At 45.9% G+C, this 21,459-nt stretch overlaps 1 protein-coding gene across 2 annotated transcripts in view; it reads right to left on the reverse strand.

Moving 5' to 3' along the window:
* Positions 1 to 2,398, reverse strand: part of LRP5 (LDL receptor related protein 5) — a 133,295-nt gene extending 130,897 nt beyond the window's left edge. For both annotated transcript variants that reach the window (XM_065683138.1, XM_065683137.1), the window contains exon 1: positions 2,238 to 2,398. In XM_065683138.1, coding sequence (XP_065539210.1) covers positions 2,238 to 2,322 — 85 coding nt within the window. In that variant the 5' untranslated portion in view covers positions 2,323 to 2,398. The remainder of the gene's footprint in view (positions 1 to 2,237) is intronic.
* Positions 2,399 to 21,459: the final 19,061 nt, after the last annotated feature.

Raw genomic sequence — 21,459 nt, forward strand, 5'->3', positions numbered from 1 at the left:
AAAAGAGTCAAGTATAACCCATATCTGAAAGATAAGATAATGATATCATCATTATTTCAAGCCACATAAATAACACCACTCCTGACACCTCCATGTATAGAGCAATGACATAGCTCTGCAGCAAAATTATTTCGTAGCCAAAATATTCCGGATCTATTGCAACATGCCAAACTTTGCAGACGCTTTAAAACTGAAGACATTCCAGCATATCCCCACTCTTGCAGAGATGTACTTAAATATTTGTAAAATAAGCACACAAAAATAAGAGTTGAAAGTCAGGCATCTGTGTAAGCAGAGTGGAGGTTCTCAGAAATTGAACTATAACCATGGAAAAGCCTCTCACAAGTACATCCATGCTTCTCCTGAAAGGACAGATGAGCTGTCCTTAAAAGTACCATCCAGACCAACCTAACAAAAGAGTCCCATACCTTTCTACTAAATAGGCAGAACAAAAGCAATGTCATTAAGATTTATAACCATGACTCTTTAGCTAATTAGTTAAAAAAAAAAAAAGGTACATTTGTAGAAGAGCTTTTCCATGCACATGAAAGGTGACTCTTGATACAGAACACGGACTATGTTGAAAGAATCACCATCTCTAAAACAAGGTGAATGAAAACCAAGCTCCAAGTTACAACTTATTTCTGGGGTTTATTGTGAACTTTTATTTTCCTCAGAGTTCCAAATCCAAAGTTATCTCTTTTTCTAATATTCCCATTAGAGTCTGTTAATGGTTAAATCTGTTAAGTGATGCAAAGAAAATCCTCAAGAACACTATCAGCCTGTTCTCTCTTCATCTAAGACTCCTGTATGTTGATTCCCCCACCCCCAAAGCTACATAGCTTCATTCAGTCAAGTAGGAACATGAACATCTTTACACAAACGTAAGCATTCAGAAGGGGACAAAGCTCCGCTTCAGGTTTTCTGAAACATCTAAAAAAAAAAAAAAACTAAGGCAACATGCACAGAGAAGGTGCATCCAGAGCCGTGAAGGGCATCTTTTCACATAACCCTAACAGAAGAAGCAACACGTAACACACACCTGCACAGAGCTCCAACTAAAAATACAGAACGATGATGCCAGCAGAAAATGGTCTGTTCTCTGGCGCTGACAGTTCTAATAATTACAAACAGTTTGAAAAGGTGGGTGGCCTAATAAAGGAGGCCCCGAGGTGATGTTCTGACAGCCTTGGCCACACTGCCGCGTTTTCTAAACTACATAGGAAATCACAACTAGGCTTCAGCTTGCTGAACCTCGGGGGTGATGTATTCGGGCAGACCAGACAGCAGCAAAACAAACCCAAAAGTCTCACACATGCAGCCCTAACTCCCCATCTTCGGTGATACCAAGTGGGGACGAAAGCAGGGATGAGGAGAAAGGATGGGGAAGGGAGCTCAGCCTCTCCCGACGGGTGCTACAGGCAGAGCACTCCCTCTATTCGTGCTTTTAAAAGACTAATGCGTGCGCTTAAAAACGGAAAGCAAAGGGCAGACTCCGCGCCCGGGACGGGCGGCGGGTGACCGCGGGGCCCAGCGCTCCGCCAGCACGGGGCAGACGGGACACAGCTCCGGCAGCCACCGCGGCACTGGGCCCGGGTGCGGGCCCGGACCCTGCACCCGGGCCCGGGCCGGACGCCCCCCTCCGCCGCTTCCAGCTGGGCCGGCCGGTTCCTCCTGGCGCAGCCCCCCTGTCCAACACCCTTAAAACGGAGCTGGGGGGCCCGGAGGGGACCCACACGCACACATTCTCTTTCCACTCTTTTCCCCCCACCCCCTCTCCAGCCCTGCCAAGAGTTTGATGAGCGACACCCGACACCCTAGCAAAATCCCTGCTCGGAACCGTGGAAGGACGGGAACGGAACGAGAACGAAACGGGGAGGGGGGCGACTTTTGTCTCTCTTGCGGCAACTGTACCCGTTTACCTGAGCCAACAGCGGGGGGAACCCGGCTTCACCCCGCAGGAGGGACGGGAAGCAGCGGCCTCCTCCTCCTCCTGCGCCCCCCTTTGCACGAACACGGGTGAGGAGGAATAGTTTGGGGGGAAGACTCACCCAGCCTCCCGCCCTCCTCCCGTCCCGTCGCGTCCCGTCCGTGTGCGCGTCCTTCCCCGGCCGCCGGAGCCCGGCCCGGGCCGCCCCCCCCACCCCGGCGAAGCGCGAGGGAAAGTTTGCTCAAGTCCGACAACAAAAGGGACACCGGCTCCCGCCTCCCGCCGCCCCGCGCCCCCAAGAGCTTACCCCCGGCAGAGCCCGGCCCGCACCGCAGCACCGAGGCGGCCAGGAGCCGCAGCAGCAGCAGCAGCGGCGGGGCCGCAGCCTCCATGTTGTGCCGCCGCCGCCGCAGCTGCCGGAGCCCACGGAGCGTCTCAGGCAGGCTCCATGCTCGGGGCGCTGCGCTCGACGAGGAGGAGGAGGAAGGGAGGAAGGCGGGGAATGGGGAAGGCGCTGGAGACGACCCTCCTCCTCCTTCTCCTCCTCCATCATCCATTTCGGAGCCGCCCATGGGAAAGCGACCTTGGCCATGGCTGCTTAAGCTTCTAGAAGGAGACTTCGTGAGCACTGAACCGATAATTCGGTGAACTGGAAGATATTTCCACTGCTGTCAAGTGACTTGTCTTAACAAAGATAAATACATGTGTTTATCTGATCTGTTAGAGGGAGTCCAGAGGAGGCCATGAAGATGCTCTGAAGGCTGGAGCCACTCTTCTATAGAGAAAGGCTGAGAGAGCTGGGCTTGTTCAGCCTGGAGAAGAGAGGGCTCCGAGGAGACTTTAGAGCAGCTTCCAGTGCCTAAAAGGACCGACAAGAAATCTGGGGAGGGGCTTTTGACAAGGGCCTGTAGTGACAGGGCAAGGGGGAATGGCTTTAACCTGACAGAGGGGAGATTGAGATGAGATATTAGGAAGAAGCTCTTCTCAGTGAGGGTGATGAGGCACTAGGAAAAGGGTAGAAAACCTGCGTCTCAACATGAGGCCTTTGCAATGCTGCGGACGGGCGGCAGAGAGCTGACCAGCACCTAGCTCATCCTGAAGCATGTCAGGTACTGCCCCCACCTTCCTAGCAGGGACGAAATGAAACAGCAGAAGTCAGGAATTTCCATCTGAGTCTCTTTTTCCCCTTGTGCTGACACCAATTCTACAATAGGAAAAGAAGTTGCTCAACGGCCTTGTATAGAGATGGAAACAATACGGGTGTGCCTGGCATCCCCTTGCGCTGTTTTTGCAAGGCTAAGAGTTGGAAATCACAAGCAAGTAGTTAACAGGTGGATGATATGCTTTATAGTTTTGCTTCATTTAAGAGATAAGGAGTTCCAGGTTTCCCAGTTGCCATGTACTAATTTATCTGCCTTGCTGTAGGTGCTACAGCAGCAGCTGAGATTTATTCCTGATGCCCCATGGATCCCTGCCCACCTCAAACTCCAGGATCAAATACTCAGGAATTAGGTCCTGTTGCTTATTCCATTGCAGATTTCCCCCACCTCAGACTTCCTTTCCACAGAAGAGGAAAAGGTGCAGTGGTTTGTTTTGGTTCTAAAGGCAGTGGTATTCAATTTAGCTAAGAAAGCAGTTTAAAATTTCAAGGAGTTACAAAAGGCTTATAGTCCTGACCTTGAAGTTGACCTGCAAAGGAAAATAAAGTTTTCTTCTCTATCTTGCTGCTGCTTTAATGTATAAAGAACATGTATTTTAAAGAGGCCTCTTTTTAGGTAGCATTTAAACCCTAGAAGAAAACCTCAGCTTTCTTGAAGACAGGAAAACCTGAAGTTGACCTTTCTTGATGAAAGTCTGTAATAAACTGGAGCCCAGCTCTGAGCAAATATAAATCATTAATGGCAAAACTTTGCGTGAACACCAACTGAATAACAGTTTTGTTTTCAATCTGTTAAAAAAAAAAAAAAAAAAAACAAACTGCCCGACACCAGACAAATAACTGGAAGAAAGATTTCTTTGTTGAGGACAGTGAATGGACTTTGCTTTTGATGGGTCTAACCTCCTGAATCATGGAACTTAGCCAGCTGCTCCCAGCACTTGGTATCTTGGAGCCGAAGGTCCTGTACTAGAGTGCAATGTGGATGCTGCTGTTCCTGCTGTATCCGAGTATTGCTTCTTTACCTCCCTACCTGACCCTGTCAACCTGCATAGGCAATTTAAGACTGGCAGCATTTTAGACTGGCAGCATTTTATACCAACAGGGAGAAAGAGCAGCTTTTGAGCGGCCACGAGAAAGAAGCAGTATTTTCTACAAGAGGCTGAAACAGATAAACAGATAAAGACAATGCTGACTGACAAAGGGCTTTGGACTCAGAGATGTCAAAACAGAAACATACCCACTGTAAAAAGAGATATTAAACCAGGTAGATCCACTTGTGGCTGATGCACAAGCCACACACCAACCTTGCCGTGATGGGTAACTACTCACAGTTCTGGGGAGACTTTATAGCAGCAGCCTTCAAGTATCTAAAGGGTTGAGAAGAAATCTGGAGAGGGGCTTTTGACAAGGGCCTGTACTGACAGGACAAGGGGGAATGGCTTTAACCTGATGGAGGGGAGACTGAGATGAGATATTAGGCAGAAGTTCTTCCCTGTGAGGGTGGTGAGGCACTTGCGGAGGTTGCCCAGAGAAATTGTGGCTGCCCCATTCCTGGCAGTGTTCAAGGCCAGGTTGGACAGGGCTTGGAGCAACCTGGTCTAGTGGAGATGTCCCTACCCGTGGTAGGGCATTGGAACTGGATGAGCTTTAAGGTTCATTTGAACCCAGACCATTCTGTGATTCTATTCACCTGTCTGAAATGGTGGGAGAGTGTCACTATCACCACCTCCTTATCCAGTGAGAAGGTGACAGTATTACAAATAATACCTTTGTTTCTATCATGCACTTTCCCTGCCATTGCACAAGGATAATACCAGATTTTGTTCAAAGTTTGTTCAATTTTTTTTTTGTTCAAATTTTATTCCCCTAAATATCTCAGCTACCCAACTTTGTTTACATGGCAATTTTCTTTTCTTTTCTTATCCCTTCCCAAGATAAAAACTCTTTAACACAAACTGAGCAGTTAAAGCATGGCAGTATAATCTGCCATGCAGACTCAAAAGGAGCAACTTTTTCAGTTAATATTAAAATCAGTGATCTTTAGCCTGTGGTTTGTATGCTACTTTTATGGCACTCCTAAAAGTAGCAATGAAAAGCAACCCAAATTTGAGGTTCATTTAAAGTTTCTATGCAGAATTATTTATTTTTATTGAGAAAGCTTTAAGGGTTGAAAAAGTTTGAAAGCCTTAGGGACTCAGGGAAAGAATAAGGTTAAAGAAAGTGACTCTTCCAGAGCCTACACAGCAATGCGAAAGAGCACAGGTGCATTATAGGTGCAACTGGAGAACATTGTGCAGTCTATCCCTTCCCTTCCCTCCTTTTCCCTCTCCTCCCCTCCCCTCCCTTTCTCTCCTCTTTCCATTCCATCCAGTTCCATTCCATTTCATTTCCATTCCATGCTATTTACTTTAAGGTTGCAAACTTTCCTGCATAGACAGGGCTTACAAGTGCCACATCTGGAACTGCATTTCCAGTGCAGTGGTTTCCAGTGCTAAGATCCCAGCGAGATTGGTTATGGCAATCACAAACAGGACTGGGAGCTCACAAAAAAAAAAAAAAAAAAAAAAAAAAAAAAAAAAAAAAAGTGGTAATGGGACTACAGAAGGAAAAGGCAGAGAATGGCAGTCCTTTAGCATTTGCCAGTGCTCGAGATTTCCTGCAATACCCAGAGCCCGTCTGCCAAGACCTTCTGCTCCAACAGGGACAAACAGGACGCACATGCCAGTAACTCAAATACAGGGAAATCTGGAGACATTGCAAGCCAAAGGATTAGAGTGTTATGGGACAGAGACTTCCTGGCAGAAAGGAGTTTAAGGAGAGAGACGGCTCACAGAGGTTTGTGAGAAACTAATATTTAAAAAAAAAGCATGAAAAATGTCCCCCTGCTATCATTTGAACCAACATTTAAGGGGTTTCTGTGTGGGTGAGACAGTGAGGGTAAAGAGCCTGTTCCCAAAGCCTGCTGCTGGCTAGCAACCTTGGGAACAGAGGGGCTGACACTGCTTGAGAAACATGTCCCCGAAAAAAGTTCTGAAAACATAAAAATAGTTCAGTGGGTTTTCTTGGTGGTGATTCTTGGACTCTGAATGCTTTTCTGGTTACAACTACACTCCCTGCTACAGCTACGAGAACAGCAGTCATCACATTTCCCTGCACTGTACAAGCAAGAGTTTCTCTTTAAAACCTCCATGACTGCCACCTTTGAAAACTGCTTGTAAAATTAATTCTTCCTGGCACTGGAGCTGCACCTTATGTCTATTTATTGGCCATCAAAGTTCTGTATCACAGAGAGAAAATATTCTGAAGGGGCAGGGAAATTCCATTGTAGAGGAGGGAGAAGATTACCATCTTCAGTGTCTCAAAGTAGGAGTCCTCAGAGTTCTTTTGCCCTATGTTCCTTCTGAAAGACCATCTTCTATTTCAAGCAATGCCTATTGCTATTGTGGCAATCTGAAGCAATAGCAAAAATTAAAGAAGTCAGCACAGAGATAAGTATTGAAGTAACGCTTAAAAAAATCCCTAGAGTGAATCATAGATTCACAGAATGGTTTGGGTTGGAAGGGACCTTCAAAGGTCATCTATTCCAACCCCCCTGCAATGAACAAGGACATCTGCATGTAGATCAAGTTGCTCAGAGCCCTGTCCAACCTGACCTTGAATGTTTCCGGAGATAAGGTATGTACCACCTCTCTGGGAAACATGTTCACTGCTTTACCACCCTCTTCATAAAAATCTTCTTCCTTATATCTAGTCAGAATCTACCCTGTTTTAGTTTAAAACCATTCCTCCTTGTCCTGTCACTGCAGGCCCTGTCCCCATCTTTGTTATAACCCCTGTAAGTACTAAAAGGCCACAATAAGGTCTTCCTAGAGCCTTCTCTTCTTCTGAACAACCACAGCTTCCTCAGCATTTCCTCATAGAAGAATGTTCCATCCCTCTGATCATCTTTGTGTTCTCCTCTGGACCCTCTCCAGCAGGTCCATGTCTTTCCTGTACAAAGGACCTCAGAGTTGGACTGCAGGTGGGGTCTCAACAGAGCAGAGTAGAGGGGCAGAATCCCCTCCCTCAACCTGCTGGTCAGGCTGCTGGTGATGCAGCCAAGGACATGGTTGGCTTTCTGGGCTGCAAGTGTATGTTGTCAACTCATGACCAGTTTTTCATCTACAAGGATGCCCAAATCCTACTGCTCAGGGGTACTCTCAATCCCTTCATCCCCCAGCCTGTATTGATAGCAGGGGTTGCCCCAACCCAGGATCTTGCACTTGGCCTTGTTGAACCTCATGAGGTGGTATCGTATTCTCTTCCCTTGTTATTTCTCTTATCATTATTATTATTGGTGGTAGCAGCAGTGATTTGTGTTATACCTTAGTTACTGGGCTGTTCTTATCTCAACCCGTGGGAGTTACATTCTCTCGATTTTCCCCCCATCCCTCCGGGAGCAGGGGGTGGGGGGGGGAAGGAAAGAAAGAGTGGGTAGGGAGTAGAAACTGTGTGGCTGACTGGGTTTAAACCACTGCAGCCTGTTTGTAAAGCAAGGCACTTCCTTTTCTCTGTAGCATCTAGGGAAATAAATGACACAGGAAATAGGGTAACAGAAGCCTTCTCCAAATCATAGAATCACAGAATGGTTCAGGTTGGAAGGGACCTTAAAAACTCATCTACTTTCAACTCCCTGCCATGGGACAAGGACACCTTCTACTAGACCAGGTTGCTCAAAGCCTCATATCACCTGGGGCAATGTTAATTCAACAGAGCTTCTGTACAGATAGGTAGGATACAAGAACAGATGTTCAATGGTTCATGAGAAATTATGTGATTTAGGGTACCATCTTTACATGCCCCTACACTGCTCCAAGCATCTCTGCACTTCATGGGTGTCTAAGTACTGAGTAGATCAAGAAAAGATTCGTTTGAAGGAAGAGTAAACACAATGTTTATTCATATAACAGCCAAGTCCTGTCTCACTTACACCCCAACCAACTGTGGTTGATGGGCACATGTAAAATAATAGCAACCTGTTACAATCTAGGTGGCAGGCCATGGAGTGTGTAACCTCTGTAGTATTATTACCCTTTCAGCGAGCATTTTGGTGTGCAGAAGAAACATTGCAAAACACTGTGATCTGTTAGCAGTAGTTAATTCTTGTCATATTCACACCTAAAATGAAAAAAAAACCTCACTTCCACCATTAAAAGCATCACCAAGTGAAGTACATGAAGATTGGAAGATGTAGACATAGTATCATGACAACCTGGTGGTAAGGTACTCACTCCCTTAAGTAGATTACAAGCAATGTCACAGGCTGAGGTAATTTCTTTGACATTTTCTGTGTCAAAAAAAAAGGAAAAGAAGTTTCTTTTACCTTTGAAAGCTGCTCAAGATAAAGAATGTTGTAAGCAGGGGTGAAGCCATGCTCAACTAGTTATCATCTGACTAATTTTTGTGGGTGTTTAAAGATACCAGGCAAGACTTGCTGTGTCTCAGCAAGATGGGAATCTTTCTCGTATGCTGTGGAAAAGGCCTCATGATATGGCTCGGTGCCATGACTACTTAGATATTAAAATGTTGGATGTTGAAACTGATCCTGAGCACAATCTGTTACATGAACTGTTCCTGCCATCTGCTTGCTGACAGCACTGGGAGTGGTTATTGCTGGGATTACACTGTGTGTTCCAGTTGGCTGCCAAAGAAAGTAGAAGGAATCTTAGAATCACAGAATGGTTTGGGTTGGAAGGGACCTTAAAGCTCATCCAGTTCCAACCCCCCCTGCCACGGGCAGGGACACCTTTCACTAGACCAGGCTGCTCCAAGCCCCATCCAACCTGGCCTTGAACACTGCCAGGGATGGGGCAGCCACAGCTTCTCTGGGCAACCTCTGCCAGGGCCTCACCACCCTCACAGGGAAGAACTTCTGCCTAAGATCTCATCTATGTCTTCCCTCTGTCAGGTTAAAGCCATTCCCCCATGTCCTGTCACTCAGGCCCTTTTAAAAAGTCCCCCTCCATATTTATTGTTGGCCCGTTTAGGCACTGGAAGGCTGCTATATGGAAGTTAATGGAAGAATAAAGCAAGATGACCTGTGGGGGAAAGTTACAGATAGGTGTAACTGGGGGAAAGACTGTCCTGATAAAGTTTACTACAAGATTCATGTATTACTAGACATCAACACACACACATCTATTTTATTTAACATTCACTCGAACAGTATCTAGCCAGCATTTTGTGGTGCATAGGAATATATACAGGAATATGCCTGTACTGAATTCATTATGTGGCAAATCAGTTGTCTGAAACTGCCTGTACAGACAAATGAAGGTATTTCTATGGTGGTGCAAAGAGGTGAAGTGTGTGTGAAGGTCTGGAACAGAGAATAACAGCCATAACAGTGCTGTAGATGGCAGCATTGGTGAGCATCACTAGAGACGGCAGCTTCAAGTAGCTGAGCTAACACCTACAATTGTGTAGGAAAGTTTTGTAGCACCTTTCATGGTGGAAAACAAGGCGGTTTTTTTCCCATCATTAATGTACTTTTCAGTATTTGTGCTTTTTAAATAATTAGTGTTTTCTCTCTCATCCCTGTTGGACAAAGTACCTTGGCCTGTTGGCAATAGCTGTCTGAACAAAATCGGAACTATTCCAACAGCTCCTGGGAACCCTGGCCAGTGACAAGGGACTCACTGCAGTGAGCACTATAAGGTCTGATGCTGTTCCTGGAAGAGGAATATTCACAGTAAGTCAGTATAATTCACAGTAAGTCAGGAATCTATAGGGCAAATCCGGAGGTCCTAGTGGTCTGTCGACACTATCTAAAGAGCCTCCATTTTCTTTTCCAGAGAGTCCAAGATTAATTATGAAGTGAACAAACCTTTAGTCACACAGAACAGCAAAACCTGCTCTCACTTTAGAGTCAGTTTGAGTTTCAGACTCCCTCATGCTGGCAGATGGCTGTTGAATTTGTGTGGCAAACAGGATGGGGGAACTGATCAGGTTGGACTGTATTCACAGTGATAAGCAAGCATAACGCTGTTTCTGTGAGCTTCTCTATCCTCTAACCATTAATTCTTACAAACTGTTTTTTGCGCTGGAGTTTTTACTCCTAGCATCTGTTCAGTTCTTCATACCCTATAAACTGCTGGTGTCCAGAAGAGAAGATGAACATTTGACAAGGACTCTCATCCTGCTGGGGCACTTCAGCCACTGGAAAAGTAACATGGTGAGCTGTAGGCAGTCCAGGAGACTGCTGGGGAGCACTGAGGATAACTTAAGTCCTACCAGAGGGGATGTGGTACTGGGCCTGTTACCAGCACAAGTGAATTTTAGGAAGGCAAACTTCCAGCTGTTCAAGGAGCTAGGCAATAGGACTCCCTGGGGAACTGCCGTCAGGGATAAGGGAGCAGAACAGAGCTGGCACGTCTTTAAGGATGCTTTCCATAGAGCACATGAACTCCTAATCCCCATGCGTAAAAAATCAAGGACTGCAAGAGACCAGCATAGTTAGGCAAGAGACCTGCCTGTCAGCTTGAAGGACAAGAAGGAAATGCACAGGCAGTGGAAGCAGGGACAGGTCTCCTGGGATGGAGTATAGGGGTGTAGTCCGGTTTTGTAGGGATGGGATCAGGAAGGCCAACGTGTGGCTGGAGGGATGCAAAGAATAATAAGAAGGGCTTCTATAGGTATGTCAGCCAGAAAAAGAAGGTCAAAAGAAGTGCACCTCCCAGATGAGCAAGACTGGCAAACTGCTAACAACAGATGAGGAGAAGGCTGAGGATTTTTTGCCTCAGTCTTTGATGGCAACCTCTCTTCCCACACCTCTCAAATTGATGGACTGCAAAATGGAGACTGGGGGAGCAAAGTTACTCCCACAGTAAGAGAAGATCAGGGTAGTAACCACCCAAGGAACCTGAACATCTATAAGTCTATGGGACCTGACAAGGTGCATTCCAGAGTCCTGAGGGAATTGGCTGATGTAGTTGCCAAGCCACTCTCCATGATATGTGAAAAGCCATGGCAGTCAGGTGAAGTCCCTGGTGACAGGAAAAAGGGAAACATTGCGGCCCTTTTTAGAGAAGGTGGAAAGGAGGACCCTGGGAATTACTGACCTGTCAGCCCCACCTCTGTGCCTGGGAAGATCATGGAACAGATCCTCCTAGGAACTCTGCTACAGCACATGGAGGACAGTGAGGTGATTTGAGACAGCCAGCATGGCTTCACCAAGGGCAAGCCCTGCCTGACCAGCCTAGTGGCTTTTCTCAGATGGAGTGACTATGTCAGTGGAAAAGGGAAGAGCTATGGATGTCATCTATTAGAATTTCTATAAGGCCTTTGGCATGGCCCCCACAACTTCCTTCTCTCTAAATTTGAGATATATAGATTTGATGGATGGACTTTTCAGCGGGTGAGGAATTGGTTGGGTGCATTTAAACTCCTCAGTGTGGCTGGTGCAGAGATGGCTGGGATAAATTCAGCCCGCAAGAAAACAGTTCTGAAATCAAATTGCTAAACTTTAGCCAAACTGAAACATTTCAGTGGTTAGCTGGAATTGCTTAGGTAAGTAAGAGCCTAGAGAGACAGGAATGCCACAGAACACAGGCTGCTTGGCTGGTTGTTTAGCTTGTATATGAGGAGAAATGCTGCAGATGCAGCATTCTGAGAAATCACACAGAGCAGTGATGTCCTCCCTGTTTGGGCATTCATCAGCAGGTGGTAAGCAATTACATTGTGCATCACTGTTGTGTATTGGAGTTTTTCTTTGTTTTAGCTCTCTTTCTTATTTCCTTTTTTCATATTATTATTAGTAGCAGTATTATATTATATGATAAAGTCTCAGAGTCTTAGAAGAAGAGAAAGTGAGAACAGCAAAATAAGCTGTTGTAAAGAACATGGCATTAAATGAACAGAACTGAGATCCCATGGGAAAGAAGTTCATAGGAGTCTCCAGTCCTTATCGAAGCATACCTAAGACACAAACTGGCGGAATGTAGAAGTGGCAGGGAGAAAGAGACTGAATCATGAGGCTCTTTGGCAACCATCCCCATAGACAGCAAGCATGTAGATTGTGGGAAAAGAGATAAAAATTAAAAGCAATGATAGTACAGGTATATAAAGATCAGAGAGGCCAGGGCAAAAAGTGAAATACAAAGGACAAAAGATTATAAAGCTTGCATTGCTACGATATTAGTAAAAGTGAAGAAACAAGTGAGGAACGGATCTATTAAGAGGCAGTGAAAGCTCCTACCAAGCAGGCAGTGTTTAATGGATGTTTTTCTTTGGTGTCTATTAAAAAGTCACTGTGGATCAGGTAGGCAGCAGAATTAACATCAGCAATATCAGGGATAACTTCAGGCTAGAATCAGAAAGAACAGACTAGGTAAACTCTATGGGCTTTAGTTGGATGAAATTAATCCAGGGAAATTTAGAACAACCCTCAAACCTGTCAATACAGCAGTATCTGACAGTTTGTGCAGGACTAGCATGTTCCAGAACAGTTGTAAAGACAGTGTCTATCTTTGAAAAGAGGAAGGGAATGAGTCAGAATTATGACTTGCTTCACTTAACTTCAATTCCAATAGAAAAACAGAACTAACAAACCATTTGGGAACACCTACCAGGTAACTGGGAGGTAGCTAAACATCCGACACACATCTGTCACAAACATCCAATGAAGCATGTTTAAATTTATTTTTATGACAAAGACCTTGTAGAGATACAAGGTAAGGAAAAGGAACTACATATGCTGGTTCTGCTGAGGGCTTTAATGCTGTTTCATGTGACCTTGGCAAAAAAAAAAAAAAAACCAAGGAAAAATATCATCTGGATGAAAATATTAGAGAGAAATTGTAATATTCATCATAAAACTGTATCAGTAGCTCAATATTCATTGGAATTGGCAGTCTAAAGGAAGGAGGTAAGAATAGTATTAGCATCTGTAAAGAGAAAAGGAGTAACCTACCTTCCACACCCTTGGTAAACAGCACAAGAAATACAGGGATAAAACTATAGCAAGAGGGGTGTCCAGCTTAGATAGGAGGAAAAATATTACGATGACATGCATGGCTAAAGGAGATCGAGGAATCAGCCCTACCAGAGGTTTTAGAGGGTCAGGTGAGACAAACATCTCTCAGATTGATTGTACACAGTCAGCTCTGCCCTGAGGCTGTGGGGATGGGGCAGCTGACCTCCCGAGGTCACTTTTCTCCCTTGTTTACCTTAATCTTAACACTTCTTCGCAAAAGAATTCCATTAGCTTTCTAGGATGTACAGTTAGTATAGAAAGGTGCAACCAGTACCAGCAACCAGTGCTAATGAGCAGAAGTACAAATTGACCAGCTACTCTTTATAACCCAGGCTGAAAATATTCAAGTATTCACCAAGAAAAAAACACCCCACCAAAGATAAAAGTAGACAAGGCTGTTGAACTGCCTGACTTTTGTAGTATCAAATATCCCTAAAAAAACCAACCCTCAAACATTTTTAAAGAGCTAACACATTTTTAAACACCTAACACAATCTCTTAAACAGTCCTGTAAGAAAAAAGAGACATTTTCAGGCTTTCAGCAATTTCAGAAACTCTCTCTTTCATTTAGAGCACAATGGAAATGCAGGGGAGGATGGGAAGTGGTGAGAATAAACAAGACTCGCCAGTCTTTCCTTTCCACCATTTCTGTGAATGATCTGGAAGTCCAACACATAGACTCATAAAATCACAGAATGGTTTGGGTTGGAAGGGACCTTAAAGCTCACCCAGTTCCAGCCCCTGCCATGGGCAGGGACACCTTCCTCTAGACCAGGTTGCTCCAAGCCCCATCCAAGCTGGCCTTGAACACTGCCAGGGATGGGGCAGCCACAACTTCTCTGGGCAACCTGTGCCAGCGCCTCACCACCCTCAGAAGGAAGAACTTCTTCCTAATATCTCATCTATGTCTTTCCTCTGTCAGTTTAAATCCATTCCCCCTTGTTTTGTTACTACAGGCCCTGGTCAAAAGCCCCTCCCCAGATTTCTTGTTGGCGTCTTTAGGCACTGGCAGCTGCTCTAAGGTCTCTCTGGAGCCTTCTCCAGGCTGAACAAGCCCAGCTCTCTCAGCCTGTCTCCAGAGCAGAGCTGCTCCAGCCGTTGGAGCATCTCCATGGCTTCCTCTCGACTTGCTCCAACAGCTCCTCATCTCTCTTGTATTGTCGCCCCCGAGCTGGACATAGCACTGCAGGGGTTGTCTTATGAGGGGAGAGTAGGATGAATGGATAGCCAGGACAGCTTAGCCAGAGAATTGCAGAGTCCAACGGGAAGGAATGAGGAATGGCTGCACTGCTTGTGCTTTGACAGCAGCCTATTGTGTGGCCCTGGACATGCTATTTCATCTTTCTACCTCCTGTGAACTGAAGGTGATGGTGCATGCCAGCATGCCAGCACATTTCCAGGTTGGACCTGCAGAGCAGTTCTGTACTTCCCTTACTTCCCCTTTAACCTTCTACTTCCCCTGGCAGAAATCTTTGCAGAAACTCAGAACAGCAGGCATAAATACTAACACTTCTTCCACAGTACAAGTCCAAGCTGGCCTGAGAGCAGAATTTAAAATATAATTCAAAAAGCAAGCATCAGATTCTTAAATAGAGACCATAAAGAGACAACTGGCTGGCCCATAGCACAGTTGGGAACTGCACTGCAGGTACTGCCAGGTGAGGTCAGCAACTTGTTATTTCAGTGGAGATGGGGAGGAAAGGGCAACCCTATGCCAAATTCATTCAGGTATCACCTGAATGATTTGCAGTGTCCTCCAGACTCTGTCCCCTCTCCCTCCACACTCATCCCTGCCTGCCTTCCTGTATCTTTTACACCATCTCTACCGTAGCATACAAGTGTTCCTTGTCACCAAGTCCTCCTCTTGCTCTCTTATAATGAAAAACATCTGTGCCAGGCATGTCCCAAACAAAGCCTTACACATTCCTGGTGGAACTGCCTCCTCACCACCAAAACCCCCAGACTTTATATTTACTACAGAAAATTCAAAACACAACCACTCTTCCTCCTTCAAGCTGTAATTTCCTCCCTGGCAAGCCCGTCAAATTTAAGATTCCACGTACTATTCTTATCTCGAGTCCTTGCTTTCCCCCGGCCCGCCACTTAGCAAAGCTGAGAGTCCTCCAGCACCATGAACATTACTATAAGTAGCTTCTGTGGAGCAGAAAGGCACATTTTTCCTTCTCTGAAGAAGACCACAGAGGGTGGTTTAAAGTAGACATAGGAAAATCACTGTGGTGCAACAAGAACCTGCCTGAACTGTACTAGACCTTCTCACCAGGTGGACCCCCGTTTAAAATCAGGCAGGGGGTGAACACCTCTCCTCTCTCACTTGTGTTTTATTTTGCAACCTATTTTCTGGCAGTTTTGCCCAGAAAATACTATGGCAAAATTCAGAGGAAAAGCCCGGGCTTAGGATACTGCAGGTCAGTTCTGCAAACTAAGGATGTCTGAGTGATTTCAGTTTAAGTTTCAGCACAAGAAAAGTGATAGGTGCCTACCATGAACAGAAGATCAATGAGTGTTTTACCCTTTCAGTTTGGCTGTGAAAGCCACATCTTGAGCTAGGCCTGTGCTTCCACAAAAGCAATTAAATTCATTTTTGTAGTTTGCACTCTGAAAAACCTGGGGACAACATGCATTGATCTGAACTACTCAGTGAACCATGGCAAGTTATCACCTGTAATTGTTGCTACTAATAAGTGAGGGGGAAATAACCATATGCAAGCCACAGCCATATGCATTGAAAACCATATGAGTTGACATAGCCAAGACATAATGGATGAGTTCAGGCATCAGTAGTACATGTCATAGAATCACAGAATGGTTTAGATTGGAAGGGACCTGAAAGCTCATCCAGTTCCAACCCCCTGCCACAGGCAGGGGCACCTTCCACTAGACCAGGTTGCTCCAAGCCCTCCAACCTGGCCTTGTGCATTGCCAGGAATGGGGCAGCCACAGCTTCGCTGTGCCAGGGCCTCACCACCCTCACAGGGAAGAATCTCCCTGCGTTCAAGGCCAGGTTGAAGAGGCTTTGGAGCGACCTGGTCTAGTGGAAGATGTCCCTGCCCATGGCAGGGGTTTGGAACTGGATGAGCTTTAAGGTCCCTTTCAACCCAAACCATTCTGTGATTCTGTGATGTGAACACATGGTGGATACAGAACGCAGGTGCAGCCATACTCCCTAGCCCTCCTAAGTTCCCAGCAGCAGGCATATGTGCCAAGCATGTTTCTACTATACACAGTAGGGGAGAAGCAAAATCCTTTCTCAAATTACATGCTATCCCTTCCCACAAGCAATTACTTTAGCAGCTGAAATGTCTGCAATTAATTTGTGCAGGAAACTGCATCTCGCCTCCTATTTCAGCAGGAGATTTGTGGGGTTGCAGAAGGGCAGGAGCGGCTGCTCCCTGTTTTGAGAGGAAAGTGTGCAGGACACTCCTCTGGAGGCAAGACATTGTAGAATGGGTCAAGGAATAGTCAAGATAAAAGAATGAATGACAAAGGTTTGGTAGCTTCAAACTGTAATCAAAGTAGAAGAGGGGGTTTTGACCAGGGTATGTAGTGACAGGACAAGGGGGAATGGCTTTAACCTGACAGAGGGGAGATTCAGATGAGATCTTAGGCAGAAGTTCTTCCCTGTGAGGGTGGTGAGGCCCTGGCACAGGCTGCCCAGAGAAGCTGTGGCTGCCCCATCCCTGGCAGTGTTCAAGGCCAGGCTGGACAGGGCTTGGAACAGCCTGGGTCTAGTGAAAGGTGTCCCTGCCCGTGGCAGGGGGGGTTGGAACTGGATGAGCTTTAAGGTCCCTTCCAACCCAAACCATTCTGTGATTCTGTGATTCTATGAAAGAACACAAAGTACAGATCAAGCAATAGACAAGGGGAGTCAGAGTTGCCCCTAGAAAATGATAAAATTGACCAAATCTTTCTAAAGCCTTGCGAGAATATTCAAAACAATTGTTGTAGCCCATTTGAGAAAGACTTTCCCCTTAGAGAGGGAAAGCTACAGTTTATGATAAGAAGCTGCTGTGGAAAAAGCAGAAGTGATACAACTCTCTTTCCAGCAATGTATGTCCTGTGTTCACTGAGAGACCTCCACAAATAAAAACCCTGCAGCTCCCCTGTTTCATGCCTACCAGGCGAAGAAATAATTCTTTGCTGATAGTTAAAAGCTATGCATAGGCTGATCAGCTGCAATGCACGTGTATGAGCTGGGCAGCCCACATCATGCTGGTTTGGCAGAATAGATACTGGGACAGTGTCACAGCTGAGTTCTGCTGGTCTTTTCCCCAGTTAGGGCACCAATCTGTGCTCCTCTCTTCTATGAACCTCTCTTCAATGAACCTACCCAAGGGTGTTCATTGAATTTTTAGGTACCTAACAAATACTGTAATGGCAAGCCCTTCAGCTAATTTTGTCATCAGTGAGAATCATAGGCATTATAGGAACCATTTCAGGAAAGAAATTATTCAAATAGTGACTGGTTCATCTACTGGTTTCAGTAGGTGACAATGTTTGACACTGATTGAAGCCATGGCAAGTGACAGCCCCCCAAAACTGCAGGCATGACAGGCAAAGTACAAGGAGAAAACAGACAAGCAAGCAAGCAAGAAACCTTGTTGTGTCTCCTCTTTCCGTAGTTTGTCTACTCAGCTTGAGACTGAGCTCCACACAGATTCCTACTCGTTCAGAAAAGATCCCACAAATTGCCAGCATATCTTCTGGGCAATAATGCTGCCACCTCTTAAAACAAAGCCAAGTGATAGGCAGCTTTAGTCACCAGCGGCTGCAGATACAGCCCCTCTCACCACTGCTCTGCTTGCTTCAAAACTGTATCATCCTCTGCCTCCTCACTGAGGGCAGGAAGGATGTGGTTCACCAAGAATCATTTTCCAAATTCATCCCAATTGCTCAATTAATTATCCTTTAGCTTTGCCATGAGGAACCAGTTTCTACCTTCTGCAGCAGGTCTATTTTTAGCGAAGCATCCATTTTCTCTGTTTTGTTATCCCTTACTCATTGCTAGTCCTGCCTACACAACAAATCTGGTATTGATCACTTGTGGTAGACAAATATTTTTGGCTTAGGCTATGAAAGAGGCAAGAGGAAGATTATAGAGAAAAGGAACTCTTAATAACCAGAAAGAGCATGACTGTAGCTGAATTCACATGGAGGAAGCAAACCTAGCAGAAATAAAAGAAGGGCAAAAAAGTGTTATTAGTATGTAGAAATGAATGTACGCTTGTGAATATAAATCTACATAACTAACAAGCATCCCTCAGCTTCTGCCAGTGCAAATTCAGATCATCAAATTCAAGTCTATATGAAGGGAGGCTTCAGTTTTGGCTGGTGCTCCTGGTGTGCCAAAGATGGCCCTGCCTACTGCCCAAGAAATCCCTTCTTACAAAACCATGGACCTAGTTCAACACAGGAGGCAAGACTGATAGATCATTTTGTGAGTCCAGAGGGGGCCACGAAGATGCTCCAAGGGCTGGAGCAGGTCTGCTCTGGAAACAGGCTGAGAGAGCTGGGCTTGTTCAGCCTGGAGAAGAGAAGATTCCAGGGTGACCTTAGAGCAGCTTCCAGTGCCTAAAGGGGCCAGGTTGGATGGGGCTTGGAGCAACCTGGTCTAGTGGAAGGTGTTCCTGCCCATGGCAGGGGTGTTGGAACTTGATGAGCTTTAAGGTCCTTTTCAACCCAAACTATTCTGTGATTCTATGATCCTCATAACAATTCCAGGCTCTGAACAGCTGTCAGACACAGATTAGTCCTTAGGTCTCATCCCCGTGTTAACTACTTTCCTGCCTGGATGGAATGAAAATAGGTAATAGGGATACTAATGTGACCCAGATACTGCAGAAATACAGAAAGTACTGTTCTGACTGATGGTCCTGCTACTTTAAATGGGAGAAAGGGAGAAGACAAAAGGAAACATTCTCCTTGTCTATATTCATCCACCTTGTAACGATGCTAACACCTGAAATTATTAGAAGTGAATGGCTTCAAGGCACAGTTCAGCCCTGTGCGTTACATGCAAGTTCTGTCACCCTGAATGGGTGACACCCGGCACCACATGGCTCCAGCTGCAGCTGCCCCCCAACAAAAGTCTTTCAGAAACTGTTATGGCTAGTCTCAGCCTCTAATTTCTGGTCCTGTCCCTCACACAGCTCATCTGACCTGCCCTGCTTTCCTTAAAGAAGGTCTGAAGGTGTATCCACAACTGAACTAGATGTAAGTGATGGAGCAGCATAAACTACTCCTCACCACAGTGCTTCTACTTCACCATCAGAATTTAATTATAGTCATTTAGGTTGGAAAGGACCTTTAAGATCATTGTTATCTTCACAGCTGTTATCTTCACAACTCACCTCGTAATGTGGATATTCACTGAGACTGCCTGAGCTGAGCAAGGTAAAACAAAGCAGGATGACCAGCCCCCTTTGTCCTGCATGCTTCACAGTGGTGAAGAGATGCTGAAAATTATAAAACCAGCTGGACACTTGGTGTAAAGTCCTATTCTACTCAGCTTCAGCCTGCTTTATGCAAACCCATACACATCACTAGCTCTCTTTTGTGAGCTGTGTTAAACATATAAGAGCCTTGGAGTGACTTGAGCTTACTGCCATATCCTTAAACGCTAGCCTGTGAGAAGCAAGGGGGCCTCTGCAAGAAAAAGAAAGCCTGAAACTTGATGACAGTATTTTATTGGATTCAGGACAGCAAGGAACAGACTCAACTCTGGCTGAAAAAGCCATTAATGCTATAGATCCTGTTATAGACTGAGGAACCCATAGCAGGATGGGAGGCAAAGACCAGGAAAGACTGAGGGGGAAAAAAAAGGAGTGCAAATTGTTCATAAACTGCTTATCACTGTGCACATACATAGAATCACAGACTGGTTTGGGTTGGAAGGGACCTTAAAGCTCATCCAGTTCCAAACCCCTGCCATGGGCAGGGATACCTTCTGCTAGACCAGGTTGCTCCAAACCTCATCCAGTCCAGCCTTGCCTACCACTTTTATCCCTCAGTCACAGTTTTGATCCATTCTACCCCTGGATGTGATCTCCCACCACAGCGTGTGCATGAAAGGAAATAAATCCTCATTTGATCTGGAAATCTCATATTCCTGACTCCAGCTGCTGCTCTGGGACTGCTGAAAGAAACAGCTCCTCCCAGCCAGGCCAGGTGTTTAAGTAGCTTGGACTGGAATTCACTGCCCTGAGCCACAGTTTAGCAGTTGCTAAACCTGGACATCAGCCAGTGCCCTAGACTATTTAACTGTTCTAATAACTCCATCAGCATTTTTGGACCAGACAAACCATAGAAACAAAATATCAGAGATGCCTACAATCAGTCCAAATTCACAAGCTGTCTACAGCTACGAATGTCTCCATCCCTTCCAAAACAAAGGAGAGGGGGAAATTAAGCCCTGTGGCAAGACATTTATCTTAGCAATATGCTCTGAAAGAGTTTTCAGGAAAGGAGCAGAGATGGGTGGCAAATTAGCAACCCAGCACAGCTTCCATGACTGCTGTTGGTAGCTAAGAGGAGCAGGAAAGGAAGATTATTAGGCTCCACCTAGAAGTCTGCCCCAGAGCCCCAGGCCAAATGCTGCTGCCTACCATCCACTCCCCTAGGTGTGGCCAAACCCGCCGGTATCGCTGTGCCCTTGCCAGCTCTGTACAGGGTTCATGGGCACTGGTGGAGCCTATGGCAGGTACACCCGCCCTGACAAACCCTGACAAAAGCCTGTGAAAGCTTCCTGCCACAGACAAAATCCTGGGAAAAGTCCCTGTGCAGCTCTTGTCCCACCCATGTGGTGGAGGTCAGCAGGTACAAAGGCAAAGAAGGGGTACTGAGCCCATGGGGTGGCTACATGACCATGTCTGACCACAGACCAGATTCAACCGGGGTATAAAAGGAGCTCCACCAGAGAGCTGTTTGGAGTTAGTACTCCTTGGAGCAGTGGGCCTGCAGTCAGGGCCACCCCTCCTGGGTTGGGACACCATCCAAGGTAACTCCTTGAGGCTGAGATCCCTGCTTTTATTAGGTGAATAATTGCACATTTTTGATCATTGGCTATAAACTGTAAGAATCAGCAGAGTAGTGACGAATCCATGTGACATCCCAAATCTGTAGTTGGTGGAGCTTTAACTGAGCTTGAACAATAAATTTTGTTTAGCCTCTATTGGTTCCCTGACATTTAGCCTGGTGTAATCGGCAGGATGTCAGCAGAGGAATTGTTATGGAGGCATGGATGTGCCCCTTCTCCCCTGCTGTACACTGGGCGACGAAGAAGTGGGTCGACCTGGGCGGTAGTAGAGAGGATGAAACAACGCTGTGCGTACGGTGGAGATG

Source organism: Lathamus discolor, chromosome 6 (genome assembly GCF_037157495.1).
Source record: "Lathamus discolor isolate bLatDis1 chromosome 6, bLatDis1.hap1, whole genome shotgun sequence".
NCBI classification, from domain to species: Eukaryota; Metazoa; Chordata; class Aves; order Psittaciformes; family Psittacidae; genus Lathamus; species Lathamus discolor.